Source organism: Gopherus flavomarginatus, chromosome 2, assembly GCF_025201925.1.
Source record: "Gopherus flavomarginatus isolate rGopFla2 chromosome 2, rGopFla2.mat.asm, whole genome shotgun sequence".
NCBI lineage: Eukaryota > Metazoa > Chordata > Testudines > Testudinidae > Gopherus > Gopherus flavomarginatus.
The window spans coordinates 222,160,358-222,185,311 of record NC_066618.1 but is presented as its reverse complement, the minus strand read 5'-3'; the positions used below and the strand labels follow the sequence as shown (position 1 = coordinate 222,185,311).

The window sequence follows — 24,954 nt, the reverse complement described above, 5'->3', positions numbered from 1 at the left end:
TACAACCTCCATAATTTATGCTCCTTTTTAGTTTCACTGGGTTGGATTTCCATTTTTTGAAAAGGGTTGGCTGGAATAACCTATTCAGAATCTTGTATTACCCCTATCACTGTAGGAGCTAACAGCCTTCCAGGAGTGTGTTAAACTGTGCAATTTAACTGTAGTATTTTCCTCTGTTTTTCTAAGTTCTTTATTGTTTTAAGGATGCATGCCTCTTGTGGTTCTGTTATCCTGTGCTAAGCCTCCACGCTGAGTTTTTCAGGATTTTAATTTCATCTTTGACTTAAAGGATATTTTTTTGACTAGCTCCCTCAGTTTTTGTTTTACATCCCCATTTCTAATGCTTAGTGTCTTTTAGACTGATTTTTCTCCTGAGGATGTTGTACTTAATTATCCTACAGTTCCTGAAATTTGCAAATTTAGGGCGAGACTAATTAAAATCTTGGGAGAGAGCTGCATGTTTTAAAATAGATTGCACTGCACAGCTTGTACACATGTTGGTTTTATTCTGGGCTCAGAAGGCCTTTCTCAATATCGCCGTTACATAAACCAATGGAACATGTGAATATAAACATGCTTTTGGCAGCTGAGAGTTTGTAGCCTGACCCTGCCTGGTGGAATGGTTGAATTTTAAAGCCAGATGAGCTAGTTACCACTACAGGCACAGAGCACAATAGGCTTTTGGAAACAAGAGTGCATTCATTGCCAAAACACACTTTGACCTGACGCTGCTTTAGGTGAAATGGATTTTCTTCATCATTTCTCATTTTGAATTGCAGCTCTTGACCAATTCAGAGCTCATGCAACTCATTCAGAAATCTGACACTTATCTGAGAGTATTCTTGTCTGTATATATCTTTTTAAGTGTTCAGTACAGTTTATTCTGAATGAAGCTCAGAATGGTCATAGTAGATTATGGTCTCTCTATGTGAATGAAAGTTTACAATATATCTGGGATTTCTGGCTTTTGGTGTTTGTATTCCAATTCTGGTATTTACTCTCATATTTTTGCTTTATACATATGCACTTCTTTAAATGGTGGGTTTTTTCTCCAAAGTTTTTTAAAAGCAGCTATCAAAACTTCATGAATTAGCTGTGCAACAGCAGTTCATATGAATTCATTCGAGTCAGCTGCTGGTTTAAATATTTTAACTGCTTTAAAAATATTAAATGTATTTTTTAAAAGCCAGACTAATCCATCAGTTGCCTGTGTGCAACTCCCATAGAATTCTTTATTCTGGATACTGGTGATGAGATGAGTCACCACAGATTAAGTTTTATAGATTTATTACAGTTTAGTTTAACTTTCCTTTCTCTCTAAGGGAATGGTGCACATAGTAAAGTCAATATAAACCAATTATTTGGGCTAGGAAATAGAAAAGTCTATTGTTGATGGTCAGAAGAGAATTTCTTCTGATTTTGCATTTTTCCTCAGGTGTTTATAAGGGCAATGTTTGCCCTTCTGTGACGTGAGAAACAGATAGGATTGAGATGGTAGAGCTGTCCTCAAAAAGCTCCAGATACAATGGAGCCTGGTATGCATCTTATCTGAAACAATTATCCAAGTACAGAATAGCTATGTACAGAGTAGACAAGATGATAAGTGAGGAAGGCATAGAGAGACACTTCAGCAGATGCATTAGACATGATAATGTCTTATGCCCACACTAGCTTGTATGTATGTTTCTCACATATGCTGTTTTAGCTAACACCACTTCTTTCCTCTTTCCTTTCATTGCAAGATGAGCATTGCTGTATGCATTGGATTTTTTGCTGCCTGGAGCCCCTATGCCATCATAGCCATGTGGGCAGCCTTTGGATCCATAGAAGGGATTCCTCCACTAGCCTTTGCTGTGCCAGCTGTCTTTGCAAAGTCCTCAACACTCTACAACCCAGTTACCTATCTTCTTCTGAAGCCCAATTTCCGAAGCACCCTTGCCAAAGATTTTGGAGTTCTCCAGCAATTATGCATCAGGACTTGTTTTTGCCTCAAGGCCCTACCGAGCTGTAGTTACAGGTCAGTTCTGGAAATCAGCCTGAAATCATTTAAAGGGAGAAATGAGTCCAGCTGTAACTCAGTGCAGACAGTAGAAGGATGTTCTTACTTCCCTTGTGAAAAGTGCAATGATACTTTCGAATGCTTTAAGAACTATCCAAAATGCTGCCAGAAGAGGTTAGGCACTATGGAATATACTCCTCAAGAAAGTGTATCTTTGGAGAGTAGTCTCCAAGCAAAATGGAAGCAGGATGCCAAGAAATCTGTAAAGGTGGTTGTTCAAGGAGAAAAAAGCACCCAAAATGATAACTTTGAAATCACCTTGGAAACAATACCTGCACGCAGCAGATTTGCAAATCTGTAGAGCCTGGAGGGTTTCATTTAAGAAACAATAAAGTAATGGTATCAGACTTCTGAATGTAACCTTTTCTAAACAGCCCACCCACTGCCCATTTTCTATACAGTTTTCCTGATTCCCTCACATGTCCTTTGATAGAATGCCTAATGGAGCATGAACTTGTTAAAAAGGATGTTTGATTCTCACAATGCAGACTTCAGTAAGTATCTTGTGCTAACTGTATTCAAACAGTTCTATTGCAATTAATCTCCTTCCCACTTTGAGTTTCGGAGCTCTTGTTTACTTTGTTTTCAAGGAAACAGACCCCTGGGTACTATGAAGACATTTCTGTGAGGTGTTGTTGTTCTTTCTAAAAGTTGTATGTTTTATATTCTGTACACTCAAGACAAATAGCATAATGCATATAAGAATTTTAAAAAGACAACCTCATGCTGTTCTAACTGTAACAGAAATTAAAAAGTAGATGCTGTATGAAATGCCTATTTTCCAAAAAGCCCTGGAGAATAATCATGTATTCTGCTTTCAATGTTGGTAGCAAAGATATTGTTAGGTTTCAGAGTAGCAGCCGTGTTAGTCTGTATCCGCAAAAAGAACAGAAGTACTTGTGGCACCTTAGAGACTAACAAATTTAACTAACAGATAATGTTGTTCCTTACCATGAAGAGACAAAGAGGCAGCTTTTGCTCCAATTTATGCTGGAGTAAAATCAGAGTAACTCTGATTTTTAAACAGATATACTCCATATTTACGCTGGTGTAACTGGCAGGAATTTGACCCAGAAATGTCAAAATAATAGTCCCAGTTTTCTAATAAGGACCTTGGAATAACTGGGGTGAAGAAAAGGAGTAGAGAGAACTCAAAGGGTGAGAATCTGGATAATTTGGTAAGCTGGGCTCAAGCAAACAATATGAGTTTTAATACAGCCAAATGTAAACGTACTCATCTAGGAACAAAGAATGCAGGCCATACTTAACAGATGGAGAACTCTATTCTGGGGAGCAGTGACTCTGAATGTTTTTTGGGGGGTTATGGTAGATAATCAGCTGAAAATGAACTCCCAGTACAAAACTGTGACCAAAAGCATCCTTGGATGCATAAACAGACAAATGTCAAGCTGGAGTAGAGAAGTTATTTTACTTCTGTTTTTGGCACCAGTGTGACCACTGCTGAAATACTGTGTCCAGTCTGGTACCCACAATTCAAGAAGGATGTTGATAAATTGGAGAGGGTTCAGCAAAGAGCCATGTGAATTATTAAAGGATTGGCAAATATGCCTTATAGTGATAGACTTAAGGAGCTCAATCTATTTAGCTTAACAAAGAGATGGTTAAGGAGTAACCTGATCATAGTCTATAAGTACCTAAGTGGGGAACAGAAATTTGATAAAGGGCTCTTCAGTCTAGCAGAAAAAGGTATAACACGATCCAAAGGCTAGAAGTTGAATCTAGATAAATTTAGATAGGAAAATAAAGAGTAAGTTTTTTACAATGAGGATAATTAACCCTCTTACCAAGGATTATGGTGGAGTCTTCATCACTGTAAATCTTCAAATCAAGATTGGATTACTTTTTTAAAGATATTCTTTAGTTCAAACAGGAATTACTTTGGGGAAGTTCTATGGCATGTCTGATACAGGAAGTAAGACCAGATGATCATAATGATCTCTTCTGGCCTTAGGATCTATGAATATCAGATGGTGTAAATCAGTGCAGCTTTGCACTGATATTGAGAAGCTGCACAGTTTTACACCAGCTGAAGATCTGGTGCCTATGATGCCAGGGTTTTCTGTTTGGTTTACAATCTTAGTCTTAGTGGATAGAAATACACACAGTTTTTTCTTTGTGTTTGTTCCCAGTCTCTCTTATCTCCTCCTTTCTTATTATCCTTCCTCCTCAGTGGTGCTCCATTTTGCAACACATTATAGATCTCTGTCAGGGTTTGCAGCTGCAGAAGTTATGATGTTCACTTGCTTGACCCTGGTGTTGTGGTTTTTGTTTTTCCGGAGATAGGAGAGAGAGCAAAAAAAGAAGGGACTTCTAAAACCTAGGGTTGCCAACATTGTATTTCAAAAGTAAGGGACTGTTTTCTTAGCACCTCATGCCCCACCTCTCATCCCACTAATTATTATTATCATTATTATTATTTATTAATAAGCATGACTCACTTACATTCACCAGGGGTATTTCTTGCTGCTTTTTGCAGCACTCAGCAACTCCTGATCCTGTTGTACAGAGATAAAAAAAATAAGGGACATCACTTGTCATAAGGGACTGTTGGCAACCCTACTGACACCCCTACTAGTGAGTGTAGTGGGCTGGGGAGGAGGTTGGGTCACCTAACATCACCACCACCCTTTTTTCTATACTGCCACACCAGTTCATGCTCAGTCAACAGGAAGTGCTATATTATTTCCTGTCATGGAAGCAGAGGGCACCCTGACAGTGCCAGGCTACCATCTTGGTCAGGCCACGGCCCTGTGGTTCAAGTATGCAGCCATCATTATTTAATATTTATATTGCAGTGGTGCTCAGAGGCCTGTCTCAGGATTGATGCTGAATTGTGCTAGGTTCTGTATAAACATACACAAAGCTGCAGTCTCTGTCCCAAAGAACTTGCAATCCAAAAGTTAGTCTTACATTCTTCAAGAGACACCGCCCAAACCATCAGTGAAATAAACTGCATGTGTTTAGTTCTATAAATAACCACGTGGCACCAGCACGTTTTGTTGAAGTTTCTGTGGTGGCTGCATACTTGAATGCCAGTGACCTAACCATTTAAACTCTACCAGTGATTCTGAGTGATCATCATCATGTTCCCATTATGCCTCTAACGTTTAGGGCAGTGACGAAGCTCCTCCACTCCTGTTTGTTTATGGCAAGTCTTTCAATGACTCCCCCAGCTTGACTTCCACAGCTCTTCACCATGTTGTTTTCAGGTGGCCTCGTTTTCACTTGCCTTCAGGTGTCCATCTTATTGCTACTCTGATGATGAAGTCAGTTTCCAGTCGAAGCACATAATTGATCCATCTCCAACGCCTCCTGGCAATGATGGTGCTCAAATCCTCATGACTGCACTGTGTCAATAGATCTTAGTTTGAGATTGTTCAGGGCCAAAAGATAGAGAGGATTTTTCTGAGGCAGGTTGTATGGACTGAAGACAGTTTAGACATGTAATACTTTCTCATTCCCCAGCATTCTGCACTATAAAGTAATGTTGAAAGTACACAGATCTGATTAAATCTTGAGTTTGGTTTTGGTGGTGTATTTTGATGGTTTCCAGACTGTATTCCCCCCTGAAATTCTGAGTAAGCCGCTATTTAAATGGATGTTATTGCAACAGATAGTATACAGCTCGTTTACTTGGGACCTATAGTGTGGCTTCTTGCCTTCTACTTAAACTGTCTCCCCCTTCATCCTCCATCTATTCCCATGTGCATGATGCTTTTGATGTTTTTGCTAGTTTCCCATAGTTGCAGAGATTTTAAAATTCCACATGAGTAGCTGTTTGTTGCAGAGTCTAAAACATTTAGAATATATTAGAGAAAAAGCTTTGTGTGCGGCTAAAACACCACACCTCTTTAAGAGCCATGCACTCTGTAAATGAACTGTATTGTTTTTTGAAGGATGTGCAAATTAAAACTGAAGTTTTGATTAGCATCACTGAGGTTAAGGGAAGTTCTGCCATTGACTTCAAGTGGAATAGGATGAGGCCCTAAACTAATTATGGATCCTGGTCACATGTCACCTGAGGCATGTTGCGCATACGCTAAGAAAAAGCCTCTATGCCCTGTGGGTGTCTATATAGCATCTGGGAGGGTACTTCTCAGCCTGGGTAGACCCAGGCTAGCTCTGCTCAAGCTGTCACACTAAAAATAGCCATGTGGCCGTGGCAGCATGGGTGGCAGCTTGGGCTAGGTGCCTTAATACTATCCCAATGTACTCCCCGAGGGGGTACTCAACAGCTAGCCTGAGCTGCTCCCTGTGCTGTTGCAGCCACGCTGCTGTTTTTAGTGTGCTAGCTCAAACAGTGCTAGCACATCTCTCTGCGTGTGCTGGGAAACACCCTCCCAGCTACTGTGTAGATATTCCCTGTGAGGAGTCCTACTGGTTTCAAGGAGATTTCTTATGGCATGCACACACGTCTCTAGAGCAGATTTCTTACGGCATGCACACACGTCTCTAACCTGTGGCTCTGAAGCCACATGCGCCTCTTCAGAAGTTAATATATGGCTCCTTGTATAGGCACTGGCTTGGGCTGGAGCTACAGGGGCCAACTTTCCAGTGTGTCAGGGGGTGCTTGCTGCTCAACCCTTGACTCTGTCACAGGCCCTGCCCTCACTCCATCCCTTCCTGCCCCCTCCCCTGAGCCTGCCATGCCCTCACTCCTCCCCCTCCCCTGCCGAGCCTCCTGCACACCACAAAACAGCTGATCAGGAGGTGCGGGGAGAGAGGGGCAAGCACTGATCAGCAGGGCTGCCGTGGGCAGGAGGCGCTGAGAGAGGGAGTGGGGAGCTGATGGGGGGACTGCTGCCATATTACTGTGGTGCTTTGGCAATGTACATTGGTAAATTCTGGCTCCTTGTCAGGCTCTGGTTGGCCACCCCTGCTTTAGAGGACTGGGGCCTTAGATGGTTGGCTCACTACTATGAGATGAATGATCTGTACATTGTGATTAACTGGAATACGAAAAGAATGCAGGACTATATAAAACAGGAACAAACAACTAGTAGGCTGGGATTTTCATAGCATCCATCTTCCTTAGGCCTGTCCATATTGGTTGTAATATTCCCCTATTTAAAACACTCAGGAAATTCTGAAGCCTCTCGCTGTATCTCCTATTTGTGTCAACCTGTACATCACCAATCTGATGAGCTAATGTTTGGAATAACCAGATTGAACAGTGAAGATTGTTTTTGTTTGTTTGCTCCATATAAGCAAATCAGAAAAAAACTCAGGCTTTTAATCGAAAACACATGTTGGGGGTGGAGGGAATAAAAATAGTTTGCACTATACAGTGTCTATGTTCTCTGGAAAATTCATGAGTATTTATACACTGATTATTATATAATGTATAGAAATAAAGTTAATGTATCACTGTTTGTTCCCTCCAAGTCTGCACTGGAGTCCCTGAACTAGTCATAAGTTTTGACTGTGGAGTAAACATTTGCTTAAAAATCAACATGTCACTTTCAACTTTTCTTTTCTCCACAGTTGAGATTTCAGATGATTTTTTGTTTTACAATGAACGTCGAACTCTCAGCTTATTCCTTTTTGGAGTTAATGGGAGCAGGATTGTGCTTTTGAAGAGAACTATGAAGCAATGCCCAGTGTCCACAAGCATCAGACTGACAGTCAAATTCTCGATTGTGTTTGTTGTATGAAAAAAGTTCTTCTTATGTTAAATGCTTTTTCTGGTGTAATGAGTCACAGAAGATTCTTCCCAACCTGTCTGCCTTTGGATTGGTCCATCTACCATTTTTCAGAGTTAGACTATTGTTATGAATTTCTTGCAAATAGATGTATTTGCAAATCATGATGCTGCTGATTACAGGGTCTTCTTGACATTATGTATTAAGGTCTTATGAAAAACGCTGTCAATTATTGGAAGAAAAAAACTTGTTTTTCAAGGTGTAACAATAAAAGGAGTGATATCATGTCTGGGGAGTTAATTCATACTTGTTGCTGATGATGAGGTGTGATTTTTAAATATATTGAGTAAAATCAACTTTTAAGGACAGGTTTCAGAATAAATGTCAATAATAAGAGCAATGGTAGCAAAAGCAAGGGCATTTCTGCTGCAGGTTGCAGTCTTTCATGCCCAACACAAAGAATATAGTAAAAAATGTCATGCCTGTCTACAGAAGTTGGTAGAGTAAATGATATTACCTCACCTGCCTTGACTCCCTAATGTCCTGGGCTCAATATGGCTACAACAACACTGAAATACCACCCTTCTCAAAGTTTAAACATTTTGTAAGAGAATGTGATTGCTCAGGATATTTGTACTGGAATATGAAGCCTTTGGCTCTCAAGGTCACCAATTCAAATGTGATCCCAATCAGAAGTGATTGAAAGTCATTACAAGCTGGTGGCTGTTTGAAAGGTTTGGTGATACATGTGGGTGATCTCAGATCCTAGCAGATGGCTAACCTCATCACATATACAAATGCTATCACAACTGCCATGAAATGGCACTTTTGTTGTCAGACAGGTGGCCAGTAGGAATGATTGATGATAATATTACTGGTTAGTTTAGATCTTTAAAAATAAACACCTTTGATTTGAAACCAGATGACTATTATGTACATGATTATAATTGTTATAAAGAGGACAGTGATCAGTTTTTCTCCATGTCCACTGAAAGTAGGGCAAAAAGTAAGCAACTTAGTTTGCAGCACGGGAGCTGTAGGCTAGATATTAGGAAAACCTTTCTTACTATAAGGATAGTTAAGCACTAGAACAGGTTATCTAGAGAGGTTGTGGAACTCCATCACTGGAGGTTTTCAACAACAGGTTAGACAAACACCTGTCAGGGGATGGTCTAGATCTTCTTAGTCCTGCATTAGTGAGGTGGAGTGGACTAGATGACTTCTTGACATCCCTTCGAGCCCTACATTTCTATGATTCTGTGACTGCTAGTCTGTGTAACCACATGAAACTACTACCCTCATCCTCTCTCTCCCAGACCTTCCATTTATTTGGTACACCTTCTTGTCATGTTTTTGTGTTAAGATAGGTTGTAAATTCCTTGGACAGGGACAGTCTCTTGGTATGTTTCTAAAATGGATTGCCAATCCTGCCTCGAGCCTCTGGACCCTACTGTAATAAGAATAATAAATAATGATAGTGTCAAGTATATTCAGTGCCATAGGTTCAAGCTATGCGTGTCTGTATTTTAATAAAATAACTATTTGTACAATACTTTTGACACAATGGCGATGAGCATTTCTAAAGGACGACTAATCAGTCGGTGCTTACTTGTCGTAAGAAGTAAGAAATTAGATTTATTAGGGTGGCTACTATGAATTATTGAAACAATGACTTAAAATTATATTTGAGGCTTTAAAACCGTGCAAGCCAAAACCTTGTCAGGACAGTTGTTAACATCACAACAGTTATATTTTAATAATCCTCTGCAGGTGACTGTGTGTGACACACGGGGGTACAATCCAGACTAGTGAGGGGCTGTGACATTCTTGCCCTGCAACTGTGGATGCCTTACAATGCCTTGCTGCAGTAGCTCCCACCTGGACCACTCACAAACAGCCTTCCAGTGTGCAAGCCACACTGTGAGTGTCAGTGTGTAACTGCAGCCTGCCACCCACGCTTGGGTTACACTCTGGCTTTTACCAGCCTGGGTTACTTATGCAGGGTGACCCCAACAGCCTCCCAGTCCCAGATTTTCTCTCTTGCCCCCCAATATATGTCTTATACTGCCTAACCCTTTTCTGGACAGTAAATATATATATGAAGGCCATTATTCCTTCATCTTATTATCTTAAATAGAGCTACCCAGACTCTTTAACTTAAATAAAACAATAAAACAAGTTTAATAACTACAAAGAGCAAGATTTTAAGTGAGTGCAAACAAAAAGGCATAAAGTCAGAAATAGTTACAAGAAAAATAAAAATAATACACTTTCTAGTACCTAACATAACAAAGTTTATTAGAGTCAAGTGAAGTTTCTCACCGTATGTTTCTAACAGCATTACCCACCAAACTCTTCAGGTCAGGACCCCTCCCCTGGAGTCCAGTGATGGCTTTTGTCTTCTCAGATGCAAAGAGTGAGAGAGTCAGGGAGAGAGAGTGGAAAGCTGTCTTGAGGCTTTTGCTCTCCTTTTTATAATATCAGTTCTCCTCTTGAAAAACATTTACAGCTGAGAACCAGAGGATCAAGAGTCTGTGTAGAAGGATGTCACCTGTGTGAGCTTCCTTTGTTTTTCACTCCCCCACCCTTCCATAGGTGCTGGAACTAGGAGCATACGTTCTGACTCCATGGGTGTTCCCCCATATCAGCACCTCCCTCTCCCCCCAGTCACCAATCAGCATCTCCCACTCCCTCCCACTATCTCCTGCCTGCCATGGAACAGCTGTTCAGCAACTTGCAGGAAGTGCTGGAGGGAGGCGGGAGCAGTAAGGATAGATGTGCTTGGGGGAATGGAATGGGGTGGGAAGAGGCAGGGTGGAGGTGGGGCAGAAGAGACAGGGCAGGGTGGGGTCTTGAGGGATGGGTGGGGACTGGGGTGGAGCCCCTCTGAACATTAGAAAGTCTGTGTCTCTGACTAGGAGAGTTGTAGTGTGCAGTAGCACCCCCTGGTTTGAAGTGGTTTCCATTATATACAGGGTTTGCGGTTTGGTTAAATGGCTCTCAGCACCCTCACTGTACAAATTGTTCCAGCACTCCTTCCCCCTTCTGCTTGACAATTCTGTTTACTGCTTAAATGCAAATTAAGATAAGCATACACTGCTTTGTTCAAGACAGGTAGGTTGACCAGTTTGATGCTACATGAGTCTGACCATGTATTTTTAACACCATACAGGGGAAGTGTATAACTTTACACATAAAGCACATCCTACCATGCCAATGCTTACCAGCAAGTTATGAGTTTTCAAATGATCCCTCACAAGGCATACTTTGTATAAAAGATTATTACAATAGGGTGTGGAATGTGAGTACAGAGGGATGTTCACTACTGATCCCTGCTACTGCAGAAATCTTACTCTTGCTACCATAAGCTTCTCTTCATTTCCATTTGTGACAATTTTTCCTGTGGTCTTATGCCCTGTATCTCTCTTCCTGCCCCACCAGTTAAAGGATTAGTGCTACTGGGATTAATGTGCATTATAAACAAAGGGCTCTTCACTCTCTGGGTCCTGGCTGCTGCTGCTGCTAACTAAAAATCCATTTCCCTAGAAGTACAACCTTTTTTGTTGTGATTTGTTTCTGATTTATGTAGCTTTCCCCTTTAAGTTTGGGCTGTAAATACTATATCTTTCTATCTTACATATTTTGTACCATGTTCTATATCTATTTGCCCCTCCTCCTTTGGAATAGGAGTCTGTCTCTTTACAAGTCCGTAAAGCACCATGCATATTTATGGTCCTACCTTGATATAGAAAATATGAAAAATAATCATTATAGACTCATAGACTTTAAGGTCAGAAGGTAATCATCTAGTCTGACCTCCTTCACATTGCAGGCCACAGAACCTCACCCACTCACACCTGAAATAGACCCTTAGCCTATGGTTGAGTTACTGAAGTCCTCAAATCATGGTTTAAACAGAGAATTCACCATTACACTAGTTTAAACCTGTAAGTGACCTGTGCCCAATGTTGCAGAGGAAGGCAAAAACCCCCAGAGTCTCTGCTAATCTGACTGGGCAAAACTTCCTTCCCAGCCCCAAATATGGCGATTAGTTAGATCCTGAGCATGTGGGCAAGACCCACCAGGCAGATACCTGGGAAAGAATTCTCTGTACTAACTCAGAGGCCTGGCCAACTAATCTCCTGTCTGGCCAGTAGGGATTTTTCCTAAGGCAATCACTGATGGGCCACATGCCATCATAGGCAGCCCCATCATACCATCCCCTCCATAAACTTATCAAGCTCAGACTTGAAGCCAGTTAGGACTTTTGCCCCCACTGCTCCCCTTGGAAGGCTGTTCTAGAACTTCACCCCTCTGATGGTTAGAAACCTTCACTTAATTTCAAGTCTAAATTTGTTGATGACCTGTTTATGTCCATTTGTTCTTGTGTCCACATTGGCACTTAACTTAAATAACTCCTCCCTGGTATTTATCCCTCTGATGTATCTATAGACAGAGGCGGCTCCAGGCACCAACATGCCAAGAATTTGCCTGGGGCAGCAAGCCACGGAGGGCGCTCTGCTGGTTGCTGTGAGGGCAGCAGGCAAGCTACCTTCAGCGGCGTGCCTGCGGAGGGTCCGCTGGTCCCGCGGCTTCGGCAGACCTCCCGCAGGCGTGCCGCTGAATCTGCAGGACTGGGGACCTCCTGCAGGCATGGGACAAGGCAGCCTGCCTGCCGTGCTTGGGGCAGCAAAATACCTAGAGCCGCCCCTGTCTATAGAGAGTAATCATCTCTCCCCTCAGCCTCCTTTTGGTTAGGCTAAACAAGCTAAGCTCTTGGAGTCTCTTCTGATAAAATAGGTTTCTCATATCATCCTAGTAGCCCTTCTCTGCACTTGTGCCAGTTTGAATTCATCTTTCTTAAACATTGGAGACCAGAATTGCACAGATGAGGTCTTGCCAGTGCCTTGTATAATGATACTAACACTTCCTTATCTCTAGTGGAAATAGCTCGCCTGATGCATCCTAGGACTGCATTAGCCTTTTTCACTGCCACATCACATTGATGACTCATAGTTATCCTGCAATCAATCAATACATGCAGGTCTTTCTCCTCCTCTGTCACTTCCAACTGATAAATGGACAGCTTATAGTAAAAATTCTTGTTGGTCCCTAAATGCATGACCTTGCACTTTGCACTATTAAATTTCATCTCATTTCTATTACTAGAGTTTACAAGGTCATCCAGATCTTCTTGTATGATATTCCAGTCTTCCTCTGTATTGGCAATGCCTCCCAACTTTGTGTCATCTACAAGTTTTATTAGCATACTCTCACTTTTTATGCCAAGGTCCATAATAAAAATGTTAAATAATATTGGTCCCAAGACCAATCCCTGAGGAACTCCACTAATAACCTCCTTCCAACCTGACAGTTGACCTTTCAGTATGACCTGTTGTAGTCTCCCCTTTAACCAATTCCTTATCCAACTTTCAATTCTCATATTAATCCCCATCTTCTCCAATTTAACTAATAATTTCCCGTGTGAAACTATATCAAATGCCTTACTGAAATCCAGGAAGATTATATCTACTGCATTTCCTTTGTTTAGAAAAACAGTTATCTTCTCAAAGAAGGAGATCAGGTTGGTCTGGCATGATCTACCTTTTGTAAAACATGTTGTATTTTATTTCAATTACTGTTCACCTCTATGTTCTTAATGACTTTCTCTTTCAAAATTTGTTCCAAGACCTTTCATACAATTGAGATCAAACTAATAGGCCTGTAGTTTCCTGGATCACCTTTTTTCCCTTTCTTAAAAATAGGAACTATATCAGCAATTCTCTAGTCATAGGGTATGACCCCCAAATTTACAGATTCACTAAAAATCATTGTATTGGGCTTGCAATTTCATGTGCCAGTTCCTTTATAATTCTTGGATGGAGATTATCTGCGGCCCCCCCCCGCCGTTTAGTCCCAGTAGAATGTTTGAGATTGACTTCCACCACAGATGTGGTCATTTCTGCCTCCATATCATCATTGCCATTAGCAACCCTAAGCTCTTCATTTGCCTCATTAAAAACGGAGGCAAATTATTTGTTTAGGTGTTGGGCCATGTCTAGATTATCTTTAATCTCCACTCTATATCCTCAGTGCTTAGTGGTCCCACTTCTTTCCTTGTTTTCTTTTTATTTATATGGCTATAGAACCCTTTGCTATTGGTTTTAATTCCCTTTGCAAGTTCCAATTCTGCTTGACTTTTGGCAGTTCTCACTTTGTCCTCACACCTTCTGACCTCCAAGAGATAGCTTTCTTTGCTGATCTTCCCCATCTTTCATTCCTCGTAGGCTTTCTGCTTTCTCTTAATCACCTGTTTGAGATGCTTGCTCATCCATCTTGGTCTGAAACCTTTCCCTATGAATTTTTTCCCCTTGCTTGGGATGCAGGCTTCAGATAGCTTCTACAACTTTGACTTAAAGTACCGTAATTCAGAGCCTCCTCCACATTCAGAGCCTTGAGTTCTTCAGTCCAGTCCACTTTCCTAACGAATTCCCTTAATTTTTTTAAAGTTAGCTCTTTTGAAATCAAGGACTCTTGTTGCAGATCTATTTTTGTTTATCCTTCCATTTAGTTTAAACTGAATTAGCTCATGATCACTCGAAGCAAGGTTGTCCTCTACAACTAGTTCTTCCATGGATGTCCTCACTACTCACCAATACCAAATCTAAAATGGCATCACCTCTTATTGGTTCAGCAACTCTTTGGTGAAGAAATCTGTCAGCTATCACATCCAGGATAATCTGGACCCTACTGTTATTATTAGCACTTGTCCTTATCTGGGAAGTTAAAGTCTCCCATAACTGCATAATTCCCAAAATTATTTATTTAATTAAAAACATTAAAGAGGTCTCTATCCATATCCAGATCAGATCCTGGTGTTCTGTAGCACACCCCAAGCACTGTATCAGCTTTCTTCCCCAAAGTGATTTTGACCCAGACAGACTGTCTTATCCATTCCATCTCTTCTAATTTCTTTACAGTCTACCTTATTATTAATATACTGTACAATGCTACCCTGCCACCTTTGCCTTTATTTCTGTCTTTCCTGAACAGCACATACCCTTCAATACCTATACTTCTGTCATGACTACTATTCCACCATGTTTCTGTTATCCCTATAATATCTGGTTTCACTTCCTGCACCAGTAGTTCTAGTTCCTCCATTTTGTTACCTAGGCTCCTTGCTTTGGTGTACAAGCATCTTAGTTGTTGCGGCTTCGCTTTGTCCACATTCCTTGCCTGATTGGGTACAGTCATTCTAGTGCTAATATGCCTATATGACTAGTATCAGCACTATCATTCCTCTTAAAGTCCATTCTCCTATCCACTGCTGTTCCCTTCTCCAGTGATGTATCAAATGCCCAACCAGAATTGGAATTTGAAGTGTCTTTACTGTCGTCCCCTGCTGTATATATTGTTGTTTATTATTACCACGGCATCTAGGAGCTCCAGTCCTGGACCAACACCTTATTGTACTAGGCACTATAAAAACGCAGAACAAAAAGACAGTCCCTTCTCCAAGGAATTTATCATCTAAATATAAGACAAAAGGCAACAGATAGATACAGGCAGATAGGAGTACAAGGAAACAGTGAGACAACGTGATCAGCATGATAGCCAACAGTTTCTGGACACCAGCAGTCTAACTGTTGTCAATTTTTTGATAGTCAACATGGGACTGGAGAGTTCTGAGAAGGGATTAGAAGGTCAATAAAGAGGTGGCTTTGCAGATGTTCTCAGAGGCTCCTCCAAAACATGGGAAAAGGAAGCAAAAGCATGAACAGTAGAAGATATTCTATATGTCTACTGCATATATTGCTCTACTATGTAAGAGACAGGGATTTATTTTTGTTCACTTTCCATATTTTATGGAATCCTAACAAGGATTGTGCTGTGATTCTGTTTGTTTATTTGATTCTTCATGGGGTGTCTTTGCTCTGGAATTGAGATATGTTACTGAAGCAGTTAATACTGGGGGAGCAAATATTGCAGAGTAGTATATTAAGTGAGAATCCAGTTTACAATTATTAGATATATGAAAAATGGTATTTTAGGAAAGTTGAATTAACACTGCACATTTTTGAAGGTTATCATACGCCCATCTGAGATTATACAGAGATATGAACTACTTGTGCAATTTAACCTTATTTTCCACATAGTACCACCTATTCCAATTTTTAATTGGGAACCCAGAATGACTGGGTTGTGATAAATCATTAGCAATGCTAATAATGTATATGTTTCTACTGAGCTGCAGAGGACAAGTTGATGTTTAAAAGCTGGAAGGAGACACAAGGCCTGATTCACAATTCTGTTACACTGGCTTTATGCTGATGTAATTCCACTAGCATAAACCAGTATAGCAGAGTGGAGGATTAGACCCACAGTATATAAATTTTCCATTTTTGATTCTTATGGCATTAATGGAATAATTTCTGAAGTAAAACAGCATTGACCCAGTAAATTGTTTTGACACAGTACAAAAGACTTTATATTAAAAACAACAGCCCAGATTTCAGCCTGAACCAAAGGCAACTCAGTACAGATTGTGGTGACTGTCAGGGAGCCAGTTACAGCTGCCTGATTCTCAGGTTGACCTGTCACCAGGCCTGGGGGTAATTTAGAGCAGCTGTTCTAATTTATACCAGTTGGCTATGCTCCCCAAGGGGCTGCATACCATTTGCAAGTTGGAAAGATCTGGTTGAAAATTTCAGATTAATTTTATTATTGATTGAAAAAATTGTTTCTCTGCAAAAAATCGACATTGTCATGAAAGTTCCCTTTTTTCAATGATAAAACTAAAAGCCTCATTTTTTCTTTTTCAATTTTCCTCCCCTTTTCTCAGTCAGAACTAGCATGCTAAAAATAGAAGGTAACTGCAACAGCACGAAAGAAGAAAGGTGCTAGACATCCCGAATATGTACCTATCATCTCTGATGGGCACACACGTGGGATGGCTAGCCCCCCTTACACTGCTGCAACTACATTCTATTTTTAAAGTGCTAGCTCAGTCAGAGCTAGCCCAGACATGTCGCTTCAAGCAGCGAATCACATCCCAAGCTCAAAGTGTAGACATACTCTTTGTCTCTTAAGTTCATCTGGTTTGAAAAGCATTGTATAAGTGTGCATTATTATCATCATGGTCTTCAATGTCTGAGAAATGACTTTCCCAGGTCTTATCTTCCCAGAAGCACCAGTAAACCCTTCACAAAAAGCTTTGTCAATAATCAAACAGAAAGTTTCCAAGAAATGCTAGAATTACACATCAAAATCTGGTTACTAATATTTAATTCTATTGTTCATGCTATAGCAGAAAACATTTGGAGGGTGTGATGGAGTGTGCATACCCTGCACTGAACAAGATAAGGTTAATCCCACATTATGGTCCCGCCCCTCAGGCCATGCTGGGCATGCTCCAACTGCTGCCTCAGTATAAAAGGGAGGCTGACCACCAAGGAGGAAAGATGCTTGGTGGAGGCTCCAGCCCAGGAGCCACTTCAGCCACTGACTGCAGGGACCAGAGATCTGAGGCCTAGACCGGAGACCTGTTGCCTACAGCTGCTCAACTGGAGTCTGAATCCCAGTGAGCTACCTGTGCTGAGGAGTTCAGTACCCCCGATGACGAATGGACCCCAGCTTCAGGACACATGGTAGGAAGTGGTCTGGGGAGGCAGGTTGAGTGGTATCTCCCACCTGAGGAAAATCAGTGTGGTGTTGTATGATTCCCCTCTGACTGGGTGGTGACCATACTCACTGTTGACAGGGCCCTGGCCAGGACCTGGTGGAGCAGGGAAGGCCTGAGTCCCCATACCCTAGCTGTCACCATCCCAGGGTGGTGGCCCCTGACTCTGGCCATTGGGCTGAACAGCCCCTCCCCACCCCGAAAGAGGGTGGAGGTGTGCATACCCCACTACAGAGGGCTTGTTGTCAGTCTGTTTTAAATATTGTCACAGGAATTCCATAAGAGTATTCCAACAGCATGAATCATACATGGTAATTTTCCATACAGATGTTTTCTAAACTCTTACTAGCCACCTTTATAAAACTGAAGGATCCAATGAAACTTCTACTGCTGTAGCAAGGGCAAGTCATCTATTCCCTTTCCCCTGCTCCCTGCAGTAACATTCCAATCCCAGTATCAATGAAAATCCAGCTGGCCTGTTTAAAAAACTGCTGTAACAAGTCCTGGCTCAGATATTCTTCATCCACATTAGTAAGATGACCATATATCTCAAAGCGAAAAGGAGACACTGCACAGGGCTGGTCTGAGCCTGAGGTCCCCCTGCCCCCCAAGGGTCAGAGCAGCCTTCAGCTTAGGGCTGCCTAAGTCATAAGAGCCTCCCCTGGCTACCCTACAAGCAGCAGTGCTACCCAGAATTTCAGCAGAACTACATGAAGTGGAACTGTGTCCAACACCCTCCCCCCTCTTTGATCCACCCCCCAACATGTTCCCTTGTGCCAGGGCAGAGCCATAACTAGGCATTCAAGCACCCAGGATGAGCAAGATTATTTGCACTGCTTACCATTTTTTGTCACTTTTCTGCCCCATTTCTCCCTCTCCCCAATTTTGTGCCTTGAGCAGCTGCCCCATGCACCCCGCCCTGGTTACAGCCCTGTGCCAAGGCTTCCAAAGGGGGTCCCTGGAAGACTGGTTATGCTGTCTCTCTCAGTCCTTGTACTTGGGGATTTCCCCCCCAGCTGGAACTACTTCTCTCTGGCCCTTTTGCCCAGCATATGCAGGGAAGAGAATCTCACCAGAAATGATCTAGTATGTGTAGGCTCTAGCATGGTGGCACTTATATGCTGGAAAAAACAAGACACATATGAAATCAATAAGAGGTACATTTTCAGCCTGGTGATTTAAGCCCTTGCAATCACTGGAAGCTGCACTGGCCACTAGCGGCCTGATCATGCTGTCAGGGAGAGCTTTGAATGTGGAATGACTACAGGACTGGCTCTAACCTTATGGCAGAGGAACCCCCTGATGTTCTAAGCATACCTCTGCTATTTCCATATCTTCGATGTCACTCTTCTGCTGAGAAGCCCATATCCTAAGAATGACTAAGGGCAGCACCAATTAGCCAGCTCAGGGACAGAAGAGTCAGACAGCTCTGTGTGTGTGTGTGTGTGTGTGTGTGTGTGTGTGTTGTTTTTGGTTTTTTTAAGGATTCAGCTTAATTACTTTTTTGTACATGTTTACAAAATGAAGTCCTTCCATTCTTCCTTCAGCCTTTTAAAAGTAAAGAATTGAAGGGCCATTCAGGAAAAGCATCTGAAGAGAACATTTTATTCTCTGTACAACTGATGCAATGAAATATCCTGTTGGAGGTGACTGAAAGGATTCATATTTTGCAGAAATAGTTTGCATAGTAGCCATTGTTTCCAGTTATGAGTAAAACAGCTACATGTATCTCAGAGGAGTGGCTTAGTCTCATGCAAAAAGAAGCACTCAAAGCAGTTAATTAGCAGTTATAATCCCTGTCTGCACTATGAAATTGAACTGCTGCTGTCAAGGTTACTCAGCAGGGGAACCAGCAGAGCCAATACTGACAACTTCACTAAGACATCACCAAGCGCCAGTATTTATTCTGAAATTGTACCACAACTAGTTTTCTCCTGTTTATACTAGCAGCCAGAAGGATCCACGCTGAAAACTATTGTGAGCAATCATTCAAATCCCTAGCGTTGATGGAGGCTATAGTTTCTGATTGAATAGTTCTGTAGTTAAGCTGAAAGGAGAATTATTTAGGATGGTATCACTCAGATAGTAAGCTCCAGGGACTGACTTTTGGTATGGGTTTGTTCAGGCCCTAGAACAGTGGGGAGCCTAGTCTGTGGGTCCCCGAGGTGCTACCACAATACAAATTATAAATAATCTGTATTGACTACATACTTGTGCCACAGAGGAGAACTGGGGAATGGCAAGGAGAACTAGTGAAAAGAAAATGAGCCTGGAAAAAGAGCGAAGTAAAGAGAATTAAAGAGGGGCAGGTTGAAGAGAATTGTAATGCAGAAAAGGGAGGGTAAAGAAAATTGTTGGGGAATGAGAAAGGTAATGAGAACTGGAAGGAGAAACTTTCCAACACCCTTTTCTCTTCAACCTAAGCACTGAGTTGAGAGAGGGTGAGGAGAAGTGAGAAAAAGAAGCTGAAAAAAAACCCCAGAGAACAATGAGTGAGGAGGAGTGAGAGGCAGACATAGAACAGGGTAAATGTGCCCAGAGCAGGGAGTGAGGGAGAAACTGGTGATCTATGTCATTGTCATATTTTCATAAATGGTTACTTAGTCATGAGCAATAATTTCTGGAAGCAGGAGTATGCTGTTGTGTCAAATGGAGACAGATGCATAATGGATCCAGGAGTCGCTAATAACTGGAAGAGGATTATTGAAGTTTAGTACTCGCCAATGTGGAAACTACTGGTCTAGCTCTTGGATGCCCAGAAGGAACAGCTGGAGACTTGCAGAGCATTGGTATTGCCTTCCAATGCTTTCATTATAGTCAGGAATGGCAGAACCTTAAGGTTTCTGATGCTCAGTCTAAACTTCCTTTTTTTCAGAAAATTCATAACTCGTCTTTTCATTGCCTCTTCCTTTCACTTTTCCTTTCCGGTCTGGCCTCAAGCCTGAGTTTAGCTTTGTGCATAGGAGAGCCCTCTGTACGTACAGGAGTGCCTTTACCTGTGTCAGTCTCATTTAGTCAAGTTCCTCACCTGAACTATGTTTGCAGAACCAAGCTCTCTGTTCATTTAATTTTATTTCTCAGTTTCCTGCACCTTCTTTTTTACCTTTTTTCCTTCTTTTTTCATCTTTTCTTTTTCTCTTCCTTTGTCTTCCAAGCACTGTTCTCTCAGTGCTTCTTCACTTACCTTCAGTTGTTTACCAGATCGCAACAGTTCTCTTTTTATCTTTTCTTTTCTTTTCATCCTCACTTATCCTCTTCTGCTTTGGTTTCCACCTTTTCTTCTCTAAAGATTCAGGTTCCCATTAAAGTTGCAAGTGAGCTGAGTCTCAATTGAGCCCTGTTGGCCATTTGTCCATATCGTAAAAACACCACAACATTTCCTAGTGTTTGTTGTGGCTAAAGATCTTTAATTCCATCCCTGTAATAGTGCAGTTTGAAAAGAACATTGTTTGCTGCTTTGCAAACAGATTTCTCTATTACTTGTTCACCAGTTGCAGGTGTCATCAGACTTAATCAGAGGCCTGGCAGGAAAATCGTAATCACTGTTCTGCCTTCACCCTCATTTATTATGATCACTCTTCCAAAAAACTGCTCAGTTCTCTTAGACACCAATGCTCAGGAATGCCTAAAAATTCCACCTCCAGCTGACACATCAGGTCATTCCAACAACATATTCCCTTTTCTCATATGCAGGGACAGTAATAGGTTTTCCCTGTTAGTAAAATTTACAGATGTTTTGCAAATCTTTGTTTTTTAACTGGCATCACATTGCCTTCTCTCAGGTCTCAGGCAGAGGTGTCCCACTCTCCATAATATACCATCGTGGACCCTGCTCTTGATATAACATTCAGACAACTGTGGTATTCAGTTCCACTTGATTTGGATGGGCGAGGAGGTGATGAGAGAGTTTGAATCCTCAATTAGAGCTATGATGTGATGGAGACAGGCAGCTTTTAACTATGGGCCTGGAATTAATTTCTGTAGGAGATGACTTGGATAAACATTGCTAGTACATTCCACCTACATCCTTGGAAATGCTCTTTTTACTAAACAGAGTCAGAAATATATATTTGGCCGTTGTTCCAGTTGCTCCCTCCCCACAAAAAGCCTTCACTTTATTTAGGAGTAGAGAGGTTATTTTACCTCTGTTTAGCAGTGGTGCAACTGCTGCTGGAATAGTGTGTCCAGAAGGTTAAGGGTGCCTTGATTACAGTCTATAAATATCTACATAGGAAACAAATATTTAATAATGGGCCCTTCAGTCTAGCAGAGAAAGGTAGAGCAGGATCCAAAGGCTAAAAGTTGAAGCTAGACAAACTAAGACTGGAAATAAGGTGTAAATTTTTGATGGTGAAAGTAATTAACCATTGGAACAATTTACAAAGGGTTGTGGTGGAATCTAGATCACTGCCAATTTTTACATCAAGATAGGATGTTTTTCTAAAATATACACTTTAGGAATTATTTGGGGGGAAGTTCTATGTCTTCTGTCATAGAGGAGATCAGGTTGGATGATCGCAGTTCCTTGGAATCTATGAATCTATACAGTGATCTTTGCTAGCCCCTGGCGAAATATAAGCATCAAATCCATTTGCTTTGGTAACATTCACTTGTTTAGTTGCATACCAGATGGCTTCTCATCTTACAAAACTAAACTGTTTGAAGCTGTGTTGCATCAACCAGGCAAGGTACTAACAAACTTCAACAGGATTTTATATTTAAAGTGGAAACCTCTCTACCAAGCACTTCTGCACTCTCTGTAACTCTCACTCAGTCTCCTCAACTCCTCCCCCTTCCTTCCTGTTTCCTGTCCTTTCAGACTCCCAGCAGCCAGTGCTCCCAGTTCTAATAATCACAAGCAACATCTAAACACTACAAGCTGTTCAGTCAGTTCATAAATCAGCAAGATGTAATTCTCCTCAAAACTGTCAGCATCTCCTGTACCTACAGAATAGGGACTTATTCCCCCTCGTTCTGTTTAACTTCACAGTTGCACGTCATATGCCAGACCAAGACATCGTCTTGGTTCATTTTGAAGCCTACATCAGATTTTGAGACAAATTGTACTTGACTAGTTCAGCTTGGATTAGTTTCAATTCTGTTTGTTTGCAGAATGACATTATTTTCCTGCTATCTAGCACTATTTTATCGCATATGCGCCCACTTCTATATACCTCTTACTTAAACATTAAATGCAAAACCTACATTAATGGAACACTGAAGGTTACACAATTGTTTTTTAAAAGTCAGGAGTTATGAAAGTTATGGTTCCAATAACAATTTTGTTAATCATGTTTAAACCATCTACATAGACTCTTCTCTACATAAAGCAGAATTATGACTTGTGTATATAAATATATGGCCTGCTGAATGGCTGTGTATATGCACGCACACACTGTCTCTCTCTCTCTCTCTCTCTCTCTCTCTCTCTCTCTCTGCAGGGACAATCCTTGGGTCCAGTGATTTGCACTCAGTTCAGGGGAAAGTTGTGTGCTACTTATGTTTCTTTTTCCCTCCCTCAAATCCTAGAGCTGACTGAGAGGACTTTTCAGTCAACGATGCAAATTAGAGCAGGCACAGGATAAGAGGTGTTTGAGATCTGGACCCAAAATCAAATTTTACTACTCGAACCAAGTTCTACTTATTGGCCAAAGTTGCCCAAAAAGAAAAGGGAAAGCTAACTCCAAAGACAACCACCCAGCACTACTGATCCCTTGGGGGGAACCCAGTACCAGAAGGCAGGAAAGGCCTTAGGAATCTCACACTTGGCTTGGAGACATGGAGCTCTTTTTATTGACTCTACATATTCACTAATACTTGCACATTGAGGACACACAAAGCTATTAAAATGGTGTGCGTTTTTCCTGCCAAGGACTAACACTGCCATTGGGGACACACATGCAGTGTTTCCATTGAGGTTAACAGGTTGCAAATAAGCAGGAGAAGGCAGGATTTGGTCTTCAAAAAACTTTATTAAATTGAGCAGGAGTTTTACAATGACACTAAAAATTAAATGCAGCCTATGGAATACCCTAAAATAAATCTCGAAAAACACCAACAATAATAATAAATGAATCACAAAGCTTTTCACAAGATGAGACCCTGGCAATCAAATTCTGTTTTAGGCAAAGATTGCTTAGGTTCTGTCACCTTTGAAGAGTGGTTTATTTTCCATAAATGATTACTGGTGCTTTCAAGCCAGACATAATATATTAGTTCCACCTACAGTACAACTGTCACTTTCCATTATACCTTCTGCTTCTCACTAATTTTAACAAAACAAATTAATTTTATCTTGGCTTTCATTTTATGCACCATTAGTGCCCAGCTGCTAATGCATCCTGCACTATCTATGGCCCTTAGAAAGACTTATAAAATGACATCTTTGCGTTAATCCCTAAATTAAATGAAATGCAGCACGCCAACAATAGCTTACACACATTAGAAGGGAACTGTCTTGTAAAATGCAACCTAATTTGGCTAATGGGATATCAGTTAATGGGCTGGGAATTTTCATCAAGGGTAGTCTTGATGTTTTTGAATTCTCAGTGGGAAAATTAAGAAGGTTTTCTGTGTGTGTATTGCTGCAGTTCGTCAGTGCCTTCATAAAACCAGTATAAATCAATGATGTAACAGAGGAATAAGATCTCAGATAGGAAAAAATAATAACCCCTGGGCAATTTGCTTTATGATCCCTCCATTCCAGAAACCATGTACAAAAGTTGCTGTTAAAATCTCAAAATCTACCCACAATTGACACACATAGGTATCTGGGGGTATGTCTTCTACAGAGACTATGCCAACATAGCTGCACCATTGTAGCTATGCTGACATAACCTGGTAGTGTAGATGCAGCCTACACTAACAGAAGGGTTTTTTTGCCATTCATGTAGGGATTGTACCTCCCTGAGCAATGGCTGCTAGGTCGACAGAAGCATTCTTCTGTAGATATATATAGCTGCAGCTACACTGTGAGTTAGATTAGCTGCATTGGTCAGGGTTTTTTTCCCCCACAGATGGTATAGACACAGCTAGGTCAATGGAAACATTCTTCAGATGATCTAACTACCACTTCTCAAAGTGGTGGATTTACTACAGCAATAGAAAGATCTCCTCAGTCACTATAGCAAGTGCCTAGACTGCAAAGGTGTAGCCCCAGCACTAGAGCTTGCTGCTTTAGCACTTGCAATGTAAAAATAACCTAGATATTGAACATCTGCAGTTTCTCAGGCTTGGTCTACACTACAGAGTTAGGTCAATGCGAGGCAGCTTACATCGACCTAACTATGTTAGTGTCTACATTAAAATTTTGCTCCCACTGATATAACTCACCTGCTATGCTGACACAGGCCATATCTACACTACAGAATTAAGTCGACAATCAGAAGTCGCTATAATAACATTAGTGGAGCAGTTCTTCCTGTCCCAGCATTCCATGGGTTTTCTGTTTCTTTTTGCACCATTTTTCAACAGGCCTTGTAAACTGTGCGTCCGCCATCTCTGCCTGATAGCATGGCCTGAGCTGCTGATTAGCGTGGTGATGATCATTA

General features: G+C 41.3%; 1 protein-coding gene across 4 annotated transcripts in view; it reads left to right on the top strand.

The window, feature by feature from the left end:
- The window catches only part of LOC127045661 (opsin-5-like), an 83,264-nt gene extending 77,177 nt beyond the window's left edge, over positions 1–6,087 (top strand). For all 4 annotated transcript variants that reach the window (XM_050942005.1, XM_050942006.1, XM_050942008.1 and 1 more), the window contains one exon: positions 1,743–6,087. In XM_050942005.1, the coding sequence (XP_050797962.1) occupies positions 1,743–2,360 (618 nt within the window). In that variant the 3' untranslated portion in view covers positions 2,361–6,087. The remainder of the gene's footprint in view (positions 1–1,742) is intronic.
- The last annotated feature ends 18,867 nt before the right edge of the window (positions 6,088–24,954 follow it).